This window comes from Diceros bicornis, chromosome 2 (assembly GCF_020826845.1).
Source record: "Diceros bicornis minor isolate mBicDic1 chromosome 2, mDicBic1.mat.cur, whole genome shotgun sequence".
NCBI lineage: Eukaryota > Metazoa > Chordata > Mammalia > Perissodactyla > Rhinocerotidae > Diceros > Diceros bicornis.
This window is the reverse complement of record NC_080741.1, coordinates 86554250-86572921: the sequence shown is the minus strand read 5'-3', so window position 1 is coordinate 86572921 and position 18672 is coordinate 86554250. Positions and strand designations below refer to the sequence as shown.

The 18672-nt window shown below is 39.4% G+C and overlaps 1 protein-coding gene across 1 annotated transcript in view; it reads left to right on the top strand.

Annotated features, from left to right (window-relative positions):
- Positions 1-18672, top strand: part of LOC131421369 (Fanconi anemia group D2 protein-like) — a 49186-nt gene that overhangs the window by 2774 nt on the left and 27740 nt on the right. Inside the window, 12 exon segments of the mRNA XM_058567978.1 lie at positions 193-228; positions 3073-3216; positions 6524-6655; positions 7809-7919; positions 11918-12027; positions 13561-13615; positions 14451-14570; positions 14981-15054; positions 15351-15497; positions 16543-16643; positions 17070-17185; positions 18552-18660. Of these exon segments, the coding sequence (XP_058423961.1) occupies positions 193-228; positions 3073-3216; positions 6524-6655; positions 7809-7919; positions 11918-12027; positions 13561-13615; positions 14451-14570; positions 14981-15054; positions 15351-15497; positions 16543-16643; positions 17070-17185; positions 18552-18660 (1255 nt within the window).

Genomic DNA, 18672 nt, shown 5'->3' with positions numbered 1-18672 from the left:
GGCAGTCAGTGACAGATATGTAAGTAAAGGCAGGTTGAAATAAAACTCTTAAAAGTCAATCGAGTAGATAGATGATGGTTAGATGCCCAGGTGGGCAGGTTGGTTCTCAAATAAGAGTACAGGGCATCCTGAATAAGGTGAAAAGTGTTCTACTTATGTGTTGTAATATTTTTGTGACCCTTGTTTTTCCAGGCAATTGAAAACACTGCCTCAGAGTCTGAACACAAGGTAATGTTCATGTAATGTGAATTTTAAGTATTGCAGGCTTAAAATTAGTGATATTGGCTAGTTTTTGTTCCTGCTTTCTTTCTCTCACTCCCTCCAGACATCCCTTCTGTGCCTTGTACTCCAATAAACATTAGCTGTCTGGGGAAGCTGATCTGAGGGTGACTTGCCAGATGGTCTTCCCTACTCATTCTGGCAATAAAATAAGTCTAAAATATCTATAAGGGGAAATATTCACACTCCCAACAAGCACAGTGAGCCGAGTCCCCGGGGAGGAGGAGGTGAAGCTGGAGTCCCCGGGCGTGGGCCAGGTCCCTGTGTCTGTCTCATCGCCCTTCCTCCCGCCAGATAGAATTGTCGAGATGATGTCCTTCCGTGTTTTACTTTCCTTTGCCCGTGTAGACCTGACCAGAGTGAATCATAAACAGTCCATCCACTGTCAAGGTGATGATACTAAATCTATCTTAATTCTGGAAATATTTCTCAAGAAGCCAGATGACCGAGTTTCTTGTGTACTGATTGGTTCCCTCTCAGGATTTTTCTTTAGTTGGCATCTGTTTTTTTTTGGGGGGCTTTTGTTAGTTTCATTAGGATTATCCAATTGTTGGGTGACTGTTATAAAAGCTTTTATGATACTGAATAAAACAATGAAAAACTCAATTTTTTATGGGGGGAAAACATCAAAATACCCTAACAGAACTTTTTATTTTGCATAACCCTTGGCCACCTGCATACCTATTTTTACAGATTTGTAATCATTATATAAATATAATTTTGTATTCTGATTTTGTTCTTTTGACATTATGTCATAAATATTTTGCATGCTTCTGTATTGTCATTTTTAATAGCTGTATTCTCTTCTGTTACAATGATTCTCAATTTTGGTGTCTAAATGAGTGGAACCTTCAGTGAAGGGATGTCCCAAGTAATTTGTTTTTGTTTTTTGTTTTAATTACAACATCTAACCTTTAAAATATCTTTTTTTATTTAGGTATAATTGACATATAACATTATATTAGTTTCAGGTGTATAATGTAGTGATTCGATACATGTATATATTGTGAAATGATCACCACAATAAGTCTAGTTAACATCCGTCACCACACATAAGTATAAAATTTTTTTTTCTGGTGATGAGAACTTTTAAGATCTACTCTCTTAGCAACTTTCAAATCATTACATTACATCAAATACATTACAGTATCATTAACTATAGTCACCATGCTATACGTTACATCCCCATGACTTATGTATTTTATAACTGGAAATTTATACCTTTTGACTCCCTTCACTCATTTCACCCACCCCATACTCCCCACCTCTGGCAACCAGCAATCTGTTCTCTGTATTTATGAGCTTGGTTTTTTGTTTATTCATTTTTTTAGATTGCACATATAAGTGAGATCACATGGTATTTGTCTTTCTCTGTCTGACTTATTTCACTTAACATAATGCCCTCAGGGTCCATCCGTGTTGTTGCAAATGGCAAGACTTCATTCTTTTTTTATGGCTGAATAATATTCCATTATATGTATATACTATATAGATGGTTTATATTGTAAATAATATAAACCATTATTTATTGTAAAATAATGCTATTTTTTTACATTGTAAAAAATACAATGGCTATTGTAAATAATGCTGCAATGAACATGGGGTACAGATATCTTTTCGAATTAGTGTTTTCATTTTCTTCAGATAAGTACCCAGAAATGGAATTGCTGGATCATATGGTAGTTCTATTTTTTATTTTTTGAGGAACCTCCATACTGTTTTCCATAGTGGTTGCACCAATTTACATTCCCACCGACAATGCACAAGGGTTCCTTTTTCTCTACATCCTCACCAACACTTGTAATTTCTTGTCTTTTTGATAATAGTCATTCTAACAGGTGTGAGGTGATATCTCATTGTGGTTTTTATTTGCATTTCCCTGATGATTAGTGATGTTGAGCATCTTTTCATCTACCTGTTGGCCATCTGTATGTCGTCTTTGGAGAAATGTCTATTGAGTTCCTCTACCCATTTTTTAATTGGATTGTTTGGTTTTTTTACTGTTGAGTTGTATGAGTTCCAAGTAATTTGTTTTTTTCCTTTTTGTCATGCTCATCCTTTTTTAAAAAAAATGGGTAATAGAAGATAGTTGGGGAGAAAAAAACCCACAAGGAATCTAAAAATATAGAAAATAAAGTTTCTCCTCACCATTCTTCATGGATAATCATTCTTCCAGATTTTTCCCTATTCATATACAAGTTGTATGTGTGTGTGAGTACAGGCATGCTCACTCGTATACGTACACATATGTGTACTTGCTTATTGCGTTTACTAAAGTAGGATCTTATTATGAGTCTTGTCTTGCAGGTTGCTTTTTTTTTACTTCACAATATGTCATGAATGTCTTTGTCAAAAAATATAGTCTAGATGATTCTTTTTAATGGCTTTACAATATTCCAAAAGTGACTATCATAATTTATTGAACCTTTTCCATATTGACAGGCATTTACAATCTCTCCAACTTTTCACAAAGTGATTTTACTCCTCATAATGAAAATATATACTGGAGTTTGCAAGTGATTTAATGTTTTTCTTTAATAAATGTGAAGATATTCAAAGTTATTTCTGTAATAATTTCACTTTCACTTGTATTCCAGTGCTTTCTTAAAAGATACCAGTGGTTAATAATTGTGGTACTTTATTTCTCTGAAAAATATTTCTGGGTTTTGTGAAAATGTAGGTCCTCCCGTGGGAGTGTTTTAATGGGAAAAAGTTGAGGGCTGCTGTTTCATTGTAGTAAATGTACTGATTTATTAAACTGTTTTCCTGTTGTTGCACATTTATTGCCAATAGGTTTTTGACCTGACGATGCTTCTCATCATCTATAGCATAAACACTCAGACAAAGAAGTACATTGAAAGGGTGCTAAGAAATAAGATTCGATCAGGCTGCTTTCAAGAACAGCTGCTACAGAGTACATTCTGTATTCATTATTTGGTAAGTGTCAGAGAATCAGAAAACATTAGTCTGAAAGTTATAAACAGGTCATTTTAACCTTTCCCACCCAGCGAGGGAATCTTGACAACACCAGCTTTGCTGGGTGTTGGTGTTTTACAGGGAGCTCAGTATATTTCAAAAACAGTAGGATTATTAGTTACCTTGATTGAGATATTATGATGTTAATAAAACCAATCTAAGATTGGTTTTCATCTTTTTAGCAAAAAGGTCAAAAAATTGGTTTATGTTGAACTTAGACTCAAACCTCAAATTCTTTTTTATAGTCAATGTTTTTTTTTTTTTAAAGATTTTATTTATTTATTTATTTTCCCCCCAAAGCCCCAGTAGATTGCTGTATGCCATAGCTGCACATCCTTCTAGTTGCTGCATGTGGGATGCAGCCTCAGCATGGCAAGAGAAGCGGTGTGTCGGTGCGCGCCCGGGATCCAAACCCGGGCCACCAGCAGCCGAGAGCGCTCACTTAACCACTAAGCCACGGGGCCAGCCCTATAGTAAGTGTTTTAATTCAAGTCTTCTAATTACGTACTCATGTAACTTGATTTTTAACTTAAAATGGAAAGCTTTACCACTCCCATATAAAATTCCATCTGGTTTGTTTGAACCCGTTAAGACTTTTGAACTTTAATTTTACATTAGTCATTTTAGTTGTCTAGCTGTCTGCAATCTGCAGCTTTGACAAACTTGCCTTCTGTGTCCTGTTCTAAGTAGTTTTTGGAAGCCCTGAGCATAGCAGGACCAGAGGAATGCTAGTAGAGACATAATTATGCATCTTGAACCATCACTATTTCGCCATTCAATGCTGTGACCCTTAGGTGATCATTCCTGTTGAAATATAAACCATTAAATTGGTGTTTTGTAAGCTAGGAATGGTGTTTTCCAGGTGAATATTCAGGACATTAACGGTGTATACCTCCTTAGAAAACGGGGTAGACCTGTGGTTTGGGGCTTAGCTTAGGAATTAATGAGAATATGTAGTTGGATCTTAAGATTTTATATTCAGGAATAGATTTAATGTTTGTATTATTTTATCTTGCAGTCCTTTCTGTGCTTATTTTTAGCAATCATATACATTTTAGGCTGTAATTTTCTAGAGGGCAGAAACTATATATAATTTTTTATTGCATTTTCTTCAGTAAAGCGTTATACCCAGTTCAATGCTTAATTTAAGATTTTTTTTTTAATGTGAGGATATTAGTAAAGAACCTGGACTTAATAAGTGTTATTTACTCTGTGTCCATTAATGTCCATCTACTGCCTTATTGATCTTCTGTAAAAGAAATCAGTGTAATTAGCATTGAACCTTATAGACTGATTTCAAATCATAACCAAGGCAGAGAAGGCCTAGTGTATCCCCAGGGAGGCAATATGATTAGGAAACTGAGATTTAGAAGATCTGGAATCTAGTCCCAAATTGGGCAGATAGGAACAGTGCCAATATTAGGCTTGTAATTTAACTTCTTCGAGCTTCATTGTCAATTATTGTCCATATATTGAATTCCATTGATCCTGAGAGAAAACTCAGAATGATGAAGGATTATTCTGAGTAAAACAAAGATTAAGGTTCCTTAAGTTAAAATGAAAGTTGATGAGGAGAACTCCCACATTCCAAAAGGGTTAGCAACTCTGGGTGCTGTAATAACTAAGTTTTTCCCACAGCTTTTCTCTCTCCTCTTCCCCCGTCAAGGTTCTTAAGGATGTTTTTCTGTCCATTCTGTCGCTGGCTCAGAGTTTCCTGCACTCCCTAGATCAGAGTATAGTTTTGTTTGGCAGTCTCTTGTACAAATATGCATTTAAGTTTTTTGACACACTGTCAGCAGGTATGTTGAAATATTTATTTTGGAAAGGAGGGAACATGGAGAAGAAAAGAAATGCAATTCCGAGTGGCTTGATGTGATCTGATGTTTATTTATTGTTGGTTTATTTCTTGTTGAAGGAGAAAGAACTCTGAACTGGGAGTTGGCAAAGCTTAGCTCTAGGCCTAGTCTCAATAAAATGAAGAGATTGGAGTGGAGGATCTAACTCTGTGTTTTGAGCTCTAAAATTCTGAGTCTAAAACAGGTCTGGATCCAGTCTTCTTCAAATAAACTTTGGCTTAAAGGGCTGGGGTTATCAGGCAGTTTTCACAGTACAGGAATGGCAGTTTTAAAATTCAGCTGCAGAGGCAGGCCCGGGAGCGCAAGCAGTTAAGTGCACACGCTCCGCTGCGGCAGCCTGGGGTTCGCCAGTTCGGATCCTGGGCGTGCACCATCGCACCACTTGGCAAGCCATTGCTGTGGCGGCGTCCCATATAAAGTGGAGGAAGATGGGCACAGATGTTAGCCCAGGGCCAGTCTTCCTCAGCGAAAAAAAGAGGAGGATTGGCAGATGTTAGCACAGGGCTGATCTTCCTCACAAAAAAAAAAGAAAATTCAGCTGCAAATAATCAACTGCCAGTTGATCCTAGAGTTTTCTTTAGAAAAAGGTGTGGTGAAAAACAGATAAAGGAGAAATGCCTGAGGGCCTAACCTTATTCCCATGAATGTGAGACACAAAGTTTAATAACACTTCCAGAGAGGGAGGGCTGTACTGGTGGAAAGTGATTATGAAAACAAAGAATAAAGTGTCTTATTTTGTATTTGTTATATGTGCTATACCTGTTATTAATAATGGTAAAATGCATTTGAATGGAACTTATAAAAATGAAGACAAAATTTAAAAAATTTAAAGCAGAGCAATAGATTCAGCTGGTATGAGCTAGCTACTGCAATTGAGAAGACCCTATGACTTGGTATGGAGAGCAATATGAAGGAAAGGGCAATGGCATCTAAGACTTTTTTTGGAAACACCTTAATGTCTTAAAGACACTATCATGACTTAGTTTGCTTGAAACATACAAGTCTAACCTATAAAACCCTTTAAAACCTTTAGCTCCTTAAGTGCCATCTTTTCAATAAATTTCAGCAGATTAAGTTCAACCACAACTTAAAGGGTAATATTTAACCCATATGAGAAAAAGAAAGAGAAAGACTAGACTACACCAAGGAGCAAAATCAGGAGGGCTTAGATAGTACTCACTGAAAAATCATGGGAAATAAGTCAAGACTGGATGGTAGTATAGTTAGATTGGCGTAATCCTAAGCCTCTTGAATCCAGCATTAATGAAAACTAGATAACAGAATTAGACAATGGGATAGGGCGAGTTGGGATTTTAACCAGGTTGATTAGAATGACCTCAGGCATGAGCCCCTTTAAGATGGCCATACCATATTTTTGCTTCACACTGTCTTATTGACTCTTCTCTGTATAGGAAGTGGTTGGTGCCCTAGTGACCCATATCTGCAGCGGGAATGAAGCTGAAGTTGACACTGCCCTGGATATCCTCCTAGAGTTGGTAGCTCTAAACCTGTCTGCTATGAGGCTGAATGCTGTCTTTGTGAAGGTATCTAGTCTTTCCATTGACACAGTGAATCATTTTTCTTTCTTGCATATATCTGAGAGATATATCTGTTAGTTAGCAACAATTTATTTTGTACTCTAGATATTGAACACTATAATTGCTAGGAGGGGTGGGAAGCAAGTGAGGTGATAGGCAAATAATAGAAAAAATAACTCATATATGTATATGTATTAATTCATTCAGCAAATACTTTATACCTAAGTATGTGCCAGGCTCTATTCTGGGTGCTGTGAATATAAAAGTCAATCCTTGCCTTTGATGATAGAAAGTAAGACACACAAGCAGGTCACTATAAATATAACCTGATGAATTCTGTAATAAAGATACGTGCTATAGATACACCAGAGCAGAAATAATTAATTTGGCCTGGAAAACTAGAGAAGTCTTCAAAGAGGAGAGAACATTTGAGTGATTTGAAGGATGGGAATGATTTCATGAGAGAAGGTAAGGGAAGTGCATGTCGGTGGAGGACAGTTTGAACGGAAGCACGTTGGCACCCAAGTCCATGGTGTGCCGGGGATGACAAGTAGACTAGCATGGTTGGCAAATAAGCTATATGGTGAGGGGTGGTGGGAGGTGAGGCTGGGAAGGCATAGGAGAAGGCCAGATTATAAAGGGTCTTGAATACCATGTTAAAGAGGTTCAACTTTATTTTATAGACAATAAGGAGCTTTTACAGGTTTTTAACACGGAGTTGACATAGTCAAGTCTATGTAGGCCATGTTATCCCCATATTAGGGATGAGAAAGCTGAGGCTTTGCCCAAGGTCAAAAAGTAAGTAGTTCCCGTGTGAGTCCTTCCACACCTGTAGAAAATGAATAAGGAATTCGTGGAGTAGAAGCTGAGAAGGGATGCTGTGATAAGAAATAAGGTCAGAGACATAAGTTTTGGCAGAATATTGTTTTCACTAAGGAAAAAGGAAGGGTGGAGACAACAGGGAGAACTTGAAGGTATGTTAGGAAGACTAAGAGAGTATCAATCCTTGGGGCTTTGAGCATAGCTTTAGAGACCTTGAGCTTTTATGGAACAGACGCCTGGCTATCTGTGTGTATGCCTCTTATAAGGATTTTAAGTTTTTGATTTAAAGGAAAAATTGTTAGTTGTTGACTCATCATTGGCATTTTTTCCCTCACAGGGCATTTTAGATTATCTAGATAACATGTCCCCTCAACAAATACGAAAACTCTTCTATATTCTCAGCACACTGGCATTTAGCAAACCACGTGAAGCCAGCAGTCACATTCAGGTAAGAGGAAGCATGAAAGAATCTTTTAAACCTCTTCAATTGAAATTTGCTGAACAAAATCACTCCAGTCTTTGAGTAGTAGAAATAGAATACATTGCTGTAGAAAGTCCCAGCATTTGTTCATTCTTTTCTTTTTGTGTGTGTGTGGAAGATTAGTCCTGCATTAACATCCATGCCAATCTTCGTCTTTCTGCTGGGGAAGACCGGCCCTGAGCCAACATCTATTGCCAATCCTCCTCCCCTTTTTCCCTGTTTCTCCCCAAGGCCCCAGTAGATAGTTGTATGTCATAGTTGCACATCCTTCCAGTTGCTGCATGTGGGATGCCACCTCATCATGGCCGGACAAGCAGTGTGTCGGTGCGCGCCCAGGATCCGAACCCGGGCCCCCAGCAGCAGAGCACGTGCACCCAACCGCTAAGCCACGGGGCCGGCCCCTGTTCATTCTTTTCATACCACAAACATTAAGTGCCTAATGTGCCTGCTGAGATGGTAGGTATAATAGACCTTCCGCCCTCAAGGGGCTAGTCTATTAGGGTAGAAATGGGTCTGTAATCAGCTAACTATGAAACTGAGTAAGAAAAACCATTCAGGTTCTGTACTGAGGACTGTGGGGACACAGAGAATTCCCTTGTTTCCTAGGGAACATCTGCATCTAACGTGAACTTCACCTGGGCCTGCTTTCATCTGTGACGCCATTCACTGAAAGAGCCAGGCAAAGGGACTAAAAGAAGAGATTAGGTTGGAATCATAAATTATGGGTCTTTTGTGTCTTTAGTGCCACCCAGTGGCAGTAATCCATACTGGACTGTGACTTCGAACAACCAGCACCCTTTTTTAATTAAAAAAAAAAAATTGGCTAGGTAATATAGACACACGGTACAAAACTGGAAAGGTATAGAAAGGTAGTGAAAAATAAATCTCTCTCCCTCTCAGTCCTCTAGGCATCTGGTTCTCTAAAGGCAATCACCGTTACTAATTTATAGCTTTCTGAGATGTTCTGAGCATTTACAAATTTGCTATTTACTTATATCCCACCCCTTAGCTTCTTGTTCTGCATCTTGCTTTTTTCGTTTAGCAGTATATCTTGGAGATTGCTTCTCATCAGTAATATAGAGCTGTCATTATTTTATTTTATTTTTTTATTGAGGTAACATTGGTTTATAACATTATATAAGTTTCAGGTGTACAACATTATAATTTGACATCTGTATATACTACAGCATACTCACTGCCAAAAGTCTAGTTTCCATCTGTCACCATACAATTACCCATTTTGCCCTCCCCGCAACCCCCTTCCCCTCTGGTAACCACCGATCTATTGTCTGCTTCTATGAGTTTGTTTTTGTTTTATTTTCAATATTTCACTTAGCATAATACCCTCAAGCTCCATCGGTGTTGTCGCGCATGGCAAGATTTCATCATTTTTATGGCTGAGTAGTATTCCATGGTGTATATAGGTATACCACGTCTTCTTTATCCATTCATCCATCAGTAGGCATTTAGGTTGTTTCCATATCTTGGCTATTGTAAATAATGCTGCAGTGAACATAGAGGTACATATATCTTTTCGAATTAGTCCTTTCCTATTCTTCAGATAAATATCCAGAAATGGAATAGCTGTGTAGTTCTATTCTTAATTTTTTGAGGAATCTCCGTACTGTTTTCCATAGTGCCCGCACCACTTTAAATTATTTTATTTTTTAATTGTGGTAAAATATCCATAACATAAATTTTACTATTTTAACCATTTTTAAGTGTACAATTCAGTGGCATTAAGTACACATCACAGTGTTGTACAACCATCACCATTATCTATTTCCAGAACTTTTTCATCATCCCAAACAGAAACTCTGTACCCATTAAGCAGTCACTCGCATTTCCCTTCCACCAGCCCCTGGTAACCTTTAATCTACTTTCTGTCTCTGAATTTGCCTATTCTAAGTTACCTCATTTAAATAGAATCATACAATATTTGTCCTTTTGTGTCTGGCATATTTAACTTAGCATGTCTTCAAGGTTCGTCCATGTTGTAGGATGTATCAGAACTTAATTTCTTTTTATGGCTGAATAATAATATTCAATTGCATGTATATACCACGTTTAGTTTATCCATTTATCCATTAATAGATGCTGGCTTTTTTCCACCTTTTGGCTACTGTACATAATGCTACTATGAACGTTGGTGTACAAGTATCTGTTTGAGTCCCTCTTTTCGATTCTTTTGAGTATATACCTAGGAGTGGAATTGCTGAGTCATGATGATTCTATGTTTAACATTTTGAGGAACCACCAAATTGTTTTCCACAGCAGTTGCACCATTTTACACTCCCACGAACAGCTGTGGGTTCCAATTTTTCCACATCCTCACCAACACTTATTTTCCATTTTTTAATTACGGTTATCCTACTGGATGTGAAGGAGTATCTCATGGTTTTGATTTGCATTTCCCTGATGACTAATGATATTGAACATTTTATCATGTGCTTGTTGGTCATTCATATATCTTCTTTGGAAAAATGTATATTCAAGTCTTTTGCCCATTTTTTAAATGGGTTGTTTTTTGTTGTTGTTGATGTGTAGGAGTTCTTTATAAATTCTGGATATTAATCCCTTACCAGATACGTGATTTGCAAATATTTTCTCTCAATCTGTGGATTGTCTTTTCCCTCTTGATAGTGTCCTTTGATGCAGTTTTGATGAAGTCCAATTTATTCTCTTTTTTTCTTTTGTTGCCTGTGCTTTGGGTGTCATACTTAAGTAAAACCATTGCCAAATCCAAAGTCATGAAGATTTTTTCCTATGTTTTCTTCGAAGAGTTTTATAGTTTTAGCTCTTAAATTTAGATCGTTGATTCACTTGAGTTAATTTTTGTATATAGTGTAAGGTAAAGGTTCAACTTCATTTTTTGTGTGTGAGTGTCCAGTTTTTTCAACACCTTTTGTTGAAAAGACTGTCTTTTCTTCATTGAGTGGTCTTGGCACCTTTGGAAAATCAGTTGACCATATACATGAGGGTTTATTTCTGGACTCTCTATTCTCCTTATATGTGCGTCCTTATGCTAGTAGCACACTTTCTGATTACAGTAGCTTTGTAATAATTTTGAAATCAAGAAGTGTGAGCCCTCGTGTTCTTTTTTAAGATAGTTTTGGTTAGGGCCGGCCCCGTGGCATAGCGGTTAAGTGCGTGCGCTCCGCTGCTGGCAGCCCGGGTTCGGATCCTGGGCGCGCACCGACGCACCGCTTGTCAAGCCACGCTGTGGCAGTGTCCCACATAAATTGGGGGAAGATGGGCATGGATGTTAGCTCAGGGCCAGTCTTCCTCAGCAAAAAGAGAAGGATTGGCATGGATGTTAGCTGAGGGCTGATCTTCCTCACAAAAAAAAAAAAAGTTTTGGTTATTTGGGATCCCTTCTAATTCCATATGCATTTTAATATGGGGTTTTCCATTTCTGCAAAAAATGCTGTTGGGATTTTAATAAGGATTACATTGAATGTGCATATTAAGATGGTATTATCATCTTAATAATGATGTCTTCCAACCTATGAATGTGGGATATCTTTCCATTTATTTAGGTCTTCTTTAATTTCTTTCATCAATGTTTTATAGTTTTTAACGTACAAGTTGAATTGTTAAAAGTTAGAAAGTTAAATTGCCTCCTTGGTTAAATTTATTCCTGAGTATCTTTTTCTATTTCATTATTTGAACAGCCAATGATATTATGATAATTTGAGCAACTGTAACAATGATAACAATAATAGCTGTTATTATTCAATGTCTACCATGTGCCAGGCACTGTTCTAGGAATTTTTTGTAACTTGTATCTGATCCTTACAAAACCTTTCCCATTTTATAGATGAAAAAAATTGAGACTCAGAGAGATGAAATGCCTTGCCAAAGGCCACACAGTTAATAAATGATAGAACCCTTGCTGTTCTAGGTTTTTTGGCTCTGATACAATTTCAGCATCTTCATCTTTCTCTGTCATTGTCTCCTTGCAGGATGACATGCACTTGGTGATACGAAAACAGCTGTCTAGCACCATATTCAAGTACAAGCTTGTTGGTATTATTGGCGCTGTCACCATGCCTGGCATCATGGCGGCAGACAGGTATGCATGGAAATTCTGACTTCTGGCTCGACATCAGTTAATCAGGTTGCTGCCTTACAAAATAAAGTGTTACACTGTGTAGACATCGTTATAACAGTAGACATTGAAACGATAAGAGAAGTGAGCACATGTTTGTTGCTATTTTCCCATGTTTCCTTCTAATCTTGACTGTATATACCACATATAATTTTTACAGAATTGTGATCATTGTCATTACAGTCTGATGGTTAAAAACTAGGGATTCCCAAGAAATAAAGTTCTAGAAATGTTTCCACAAAGGGGGAACCCTAATCCTCCTGGGATGCATTTTTCTGCATCTGCTTCTGTCCTAGGCACTAGACAATACAGCTGTCTCCATTGCTCTGTATTCCTGTCTGGGACATCATATTTGATACAAATAAAGTCTTCTTGTGGATTTTTTTCCCACTTGCACTTTGATGCCACAGTTGTAGCATCTAAAGAAGCATCAAAGTTGGGGCTTGGTAAGATGTTGACATTGCAAAATGACTTTGGAGTTCAGTTCATGATCTTTAGAAATGATCTTTCAAGAATTCCTGAGAGCAGGCCAGCCCTGGTGGCCTAGTAGTTAAGTTCGGTGCACTCTGCTTTGGCGGCCCAGGTTTGGTACCCAGGCGCAGACCTACACCACTCGTCTGCCAGTGGCCATGCTGTGGTGGCGGCTCACATACAAAAAGGGGAAGATTGGCAGCAGATGTTAGCTCAAGGTGAATCTTCCTCAGCAAAAACAAAACAAACAAAAAGAAGAATTCCTGAGACCTCAGGAGACATCCTTAGAATCAGCATTAGTAATCTGTAGAGGCTGCATAGTGTACTAATTAAGAGTTCATTCTCTGGAGCCATACTGCTTGCCTGGGTCAAATACCGGCTCCATTATTTATTAGCTGAATGACTTTGGGTGAGTTACTTTACCTCTCTGTGACTTTGTATTCTCATATCTGTGAAATAAAGATAATAGCATGTACTTCATAGAGTTGTTGAGAGCATTAAGTGGTTAGAAAAATGCCCAGTGCTTGCTCTTATGATTATTACTAATTTAGTGTGCACAAAAAAATAATAAAAAAATAAATTAATTAAAAAATCTAAGTTAGCCATCATTTACTCTTTTTTTTTTGTGAGGAAGATTAGCCCTGAGCCAACATCCATTGCCAATCCTCCTCTTTTTGCTGAGGAAGATTGGCCCTGGGCTAACATCCGTGCCCATCTTCCTCTACTTTATATGGGATGCCGCCACAGCATGGCTTGACAAGCGGTGCATTGGTCCATGCCCGAGATCCGAACCTGAAAACCCTGGGCCGCTGAAGCGGAGCATGCGAACTTAACGGCTATGCCACCAGGCCAGCCCAGCCATCATTTACTCTAATCCACATTTTGTGTGGCCTAAATAAATATTCCTCTGTACCTTTGTGCACTTTTATCTCCACCTCCATCCCAGGGAAGGCAAGATTCTTAAACTTATTGCCAGCTGTTACAAAATATTATAAAAGTGAGGCTAAAATTCCTTGTTTTTAGTAGATCTTCCAGTTTGACCCAAGGGAGAGCAATGAACAGTGCACACAGGTGAGTTCTTGTAATGTGGTCAGTGCACTTATGAGTAACTGAGGAGTGGCTGCTGGTCACTGTCAGTTGACCAGAAAGAGTGCTTTGTTTTTCAAAATATGTTTTCCAAAACTCGTAGCTTTTGCAATTTGTACCACCCTTGTGGCACTTAGAATCTACTGGCTTGTGTTGCATTTATTTCTGTATCTGTCTAATCTCCCTAATTAAATTGCAAATTCCTAGAGAGCAAGAAAGGTGGGAAGAATAGCAGATTGACTGGAGCTTAGGGACAAGTAAGTGTGTAATTGGAGAGTTGGAGATAAGGCTAGTTCGGGAGATAGAAAACAGAGGATCAAGACATTTTGATTTAATTTTTTACGCAGAGGTAGTCCTTAAGGGGTTTTTTAGCAACAAAATGGCATAATCCAAGCTTTGCTTTAGAAAAATTAATCTGGCTGCATGTGTCTGATCAATTGGAAAGGAGATGAGATTGGAAAGAGATGGACTGATCAGGGGGCTCAGGAAGACCTCAGGTGAGAGTTAATAAGAGCTTTGCCAGGCTGGCCCGGTGGCTTAGCGGTTAAGTGCGCGCACTCCGCTGCTGGCGGCCCGGGTTCGGATCGCAGGCGTGCACCGACGCACTGCTTCTCCGGCTATGCTGAGGCCGCGTCCCACATACAGCAACTAGAAGGATGTGCAGCTATGACAGACGACTATCTACTGGGGCTTTGGGGGAGAAAAAAAAAAAAAAGAGCTTTGCCAGTGAAATCGGAAAGAGAAAAACTTGCTACTGAATGGGGTGAATGGTGTTCAAGAAAGGTTGGCAGCCTAAGAACTGACCCATTCTTTCTCTTCAGCTATTCCAGGTGCCCTCCCTGCTGCAGTTGGTTCATTCCTGCAGTAAGCAGTCTCCTGGGGCCTCTGCACTTTATTATGATGAATTTGCCAACCTGATCCAAGAAGGAAAGCTGGCCCCAAAAGCCCTGGTAAGGCCGAGTATCTTTTCTTATAGCAATGAAGCATGAGGGCTGCTTTACTACAAGCCCTCTCTCTGTTGCACTGCAAAAATAGATCATCCTGTGAGCTGTTCCATAGTCCAGTTGGGAAGGCTGTTCTGACTCACCCTGCCCCAGGCCTCCTTCACATAATAACAATAATAATAGTAATGATGAGGATGATGATAATGTTGTTGTTGATAGCCAGCATTTATTCTATACCAGGCACTGCATTAAGCACTTTTCATGCATTATGTCTTTTCTACTTCATATTGTTGGTATTTCCTTTTCAGAAATGAGGACACTGAGAAAAGCCTTAGAAAAGTTAATAGTTTGTCTAGGGCACTACAGCAAGTACACCCTGGGCTACACAGTCTTTTTTATTTGCTTACTTCCTGCAGGAATGGGTTGAGCAGACCATCTCTAATGATTTCCAAGATGCCTTTGTGGTGGACTTATGTGTTGTTCCAGAAGGGTAAGTACTGTTTACCCACTGACTTGATTGTACCGGTGAAGACATTGTGTCAATTATGTCAATAGCTGGTACAGACATCAGAATGCCCTTGACCTCAGCCAAGGCTAGCCTACTTCCACAGCTTCTTTCCTCCCAACCCCAACACCCCCAGCTCCAAAATTGCTGAAAGGTTCCCCACTTGTTCTTTCTGTTTCTCATTTCTCCTCATAATAGAGGAGATTGGTTTGTTCTAGTGGTTTCCACTGTAGACTTGCATACCCTTGAGTTGGGGATCAGATTCTGGGTTCTCTCCACAGTGACTGTCCATTTCCCATGAAAGCTCTCTATGGACTAGAAGAATATAATAGTCTTGATGGGATCGCCATCAACCTCCTGCCACTGTTGTTCTCCCAGGACTTTGCAAGAGATGGGGGTAGAATGACCTCACAGGAATCAGACCAAAAGTCAGTACACTTTTTCTTTTCTAAAACCTGTGTTGGGCCGGCCCCGTGGCTTGGCGGTTAAGTGTGCGCGCTCTGCTGCTGGCGGCCCAGGTTCAGATCCCGGGCGCGCACCAACGCGCCACTTCTCTGGCCATGCTGAGGCCGCGTCCCACATACAGCAACTGGAAGGATGTGCAGCTATGACATACAACTATCTACTGGGGCTTTGGGGGAAAAAATAAATAAATAAAAAATTATAAAAAAATAAAAATAAAAAAATAAAACCTGTGTTGGTGATTTGAATATTTACAGGGAATTCCACAGTTCTTGCAATCTGTGGGGAACTTGTTTGAAAAGGATTTCTCCCAAGACAGGTGGTATTTGGAGGGGTTAGCGAGAATGGGGCAGATTCCTTGTTTTTTCTTGGATCCTGGGGTTGGGATTTGCATTGCCTCATGCCAGCCAACAGATGTTCTGCGAGGCTATTTTTGTTTCTGTTTCTTTCTCCCTCCCATGTACATATTTGTCTACCTCTGCCACTCTCCCTCCTTCCATCTTATCTCCACTTCTCCTAACACATGAACATTCACTCTACTCATCCTCTGCCTTCCTCCAATTCAGTCCATTATTTATTTGCTGAGCATCTATTAAGTTTCTTGTCATATGTTCTTAAAAGTAGACAGGGGGCTGGTCTGGTAGCATAGTAGTTAAGTTTGTGCGTTCCGCTTCAGCCTGGGGTTCACCAGTTTGGATCCTGGGTGCGGACCTGCTCACTGCTCATCAAGCCATGCTGAGGCAGCGTCCCATGTAGAAGAACTAGCAGGACCTACAACTAGGATATACAACTATGTACTGGGGCTTTGGGGAGAAAAAAAGAAAAAGAGGAAGATTGTCAACAGATGTTACCTCAGGGCCAATCTCCCCCACACACACGCCCCCCAAAAAAGTAGACATTTATTTTGGACAAAACTCCTTGATTATAAGTTTGGGCTCCCTATAAACATGGACTAATGTGCCTATAATATGGCTATAAAGCGTGATCCAGAAATGAATTTTTCCTTCCCAGATTGGTGTCTCCACTGTGCCTGGCTCCCTATTTCCGGTTACTGAGACTTTGTGTGGAGAGACAACATAATGGAAACCTGGAGGAGTTTGATGGTTTATAGGTATAGCATGAAGTTATCAGATCCTTTCTTCTTTGTATCCTTTCTTTGGTAAACTTAGGGAGGGGCAGACCAGTACATGATATGTGTGGGAAGGAATTTTCTAACTTCACAGAGTAGCATAGCAGTAATAATGGAATTCCAAAGACAAAATAATACATACAGATTCCCATCATATTAACAAATCAATTGTTATCATAGTTCCATGTTGCTTTATGGTCTTTGCCTCTATAATTGTTGCAAAGACTTCTTAATTATATTTGTTGACTGCTGCATAGTATGGAAGTATTTTTGAGACAAATCAAAGCTTGACCTTCAAATACGAGTTAAAGGGGAAAATAAGTAGAAGGAGAGCTAGCTCTAGCGACAGCATCCAGGTTCTGTTGACTTGAACTAAAGGGAGTTAGAAATGTTTGTTCTTCTCTTTCAAATTGGCCTGTAGTCCTCACTGACCTAGAGCCTGGAGAGAGGCTGGAGTCCATGTCTGTTAAAGAGTATTTGTTCGTGTATTCACTCATATTTCTTACTCTCAACTGGTTCCGAGAGGTGAGCAGAGTTACTAGGACATTTCACCTATTGTCTGTAGTTCCTCTCAAAAGGAAACTATTTCCTTGGTTCCCATGAGACTCCCTAAAAAGTCTCCACCAAGCACTAACCCCTGTGTGCTTCTCTAGCTGTTATGTCCTACCCCTCCCCAATTATATGTACCTTCTGATGTAGCCAATTCAAAATACTTAGAATTCACTTAATATTGCCTATGCTTTACTGTCTCCAAGCCTTCTGGTTTATTCTTACTTCTGCCGGGAATAACTTGACCTTCTCCACTGTGAAAATACTGTTCCTCCTTGCATAGGTGTGCACTTAATGTTTCAATTCAGTGAGATCAAGTGAATAGTAGCTTTCCTCTTCCTTTAGAATGTATTTGTGCTTAATGAAATGCACAATAATGCAATATAGTGAAAATGATGGTAATGTCTTACATCTATACCTCACTTCCTTTCCCATGTGTATTATTTCTGATAATGTTTGTTCACTTAAATTATCTCTTCTTACCCTCACAATTATATTATGACATAAGTAGGACAGGTATTATTATTATTTTTGTGTGTGTGTGAGGAAGATCAGCCCTGAGCTAACATCCATGCTAATCCTCCTCGTTTTGCTGAGGAAGACCGGCTCTGAGCTAACATCTATTGCCAATCCTCCTCCCTTTTTTTCCCCAAAGCCCCGGTAGATAGTTGTATGTCATAGTTGCACATCCTTCTAGTTGCCGTATGTGGGACGCGACTTCAGCATGGCCGGAGAAGCGGTGCGTCGGTGCGCACCCGGGATCCGAACCCAGGCCGCCAGTAGCGGAGCGCGCGCACTTAACCGCCAAGCCACGGGGCCGGCCCCAAGGACAGGTATTATAATCCTTGTTTTATACATGCAGAATTGCAGGTATAGAAGGTTCAATGTTATTAAAATTTGTCAAGCACTTACACTGTGCCAAATGCAGGGCTAATTTCTTTATTTACACTATTCAATCCATATGACAACTGCATTCCCATTTTATAGTTGAAGAAAGAAAAGCTCAGAAAGGTTAATGACTTGGCCGAGGTCCCACAGCCCCACAGCTAGTAAGTAGCAGAACAGGACTGGTTTCACCAGAATGTGTGCTCTCGAGCCACTGTACTAAATTCTGCCTTGTTACCTAACTAGTAATAAGTAGAACTAGGATTAAAAGTCAGATCTTCTCTATTGGCCCGGGGCTTTTTTTTTCTACAGCACCTTGCTGAGAACACTTTTACGTTACAGACTAAACTCACAGATCCTGCCACTGAATGGCATCTTTTAGCTCTGGATGAATAATACAAACAGGATTAAAATCGGAACAGTTCAAAGTATGAGAATTTAATTTGTACTTTTACAGAGTGTAAATGCCTTCTGCCGGCAAACGTCACCCGAGATGAAGGGGAAGGTGCTCACCCGGTTAAAGCACATTGTAGAGCTACAGAGAATCCTGGAAAAGTACCTGGCAGGTAAGGGAAGTG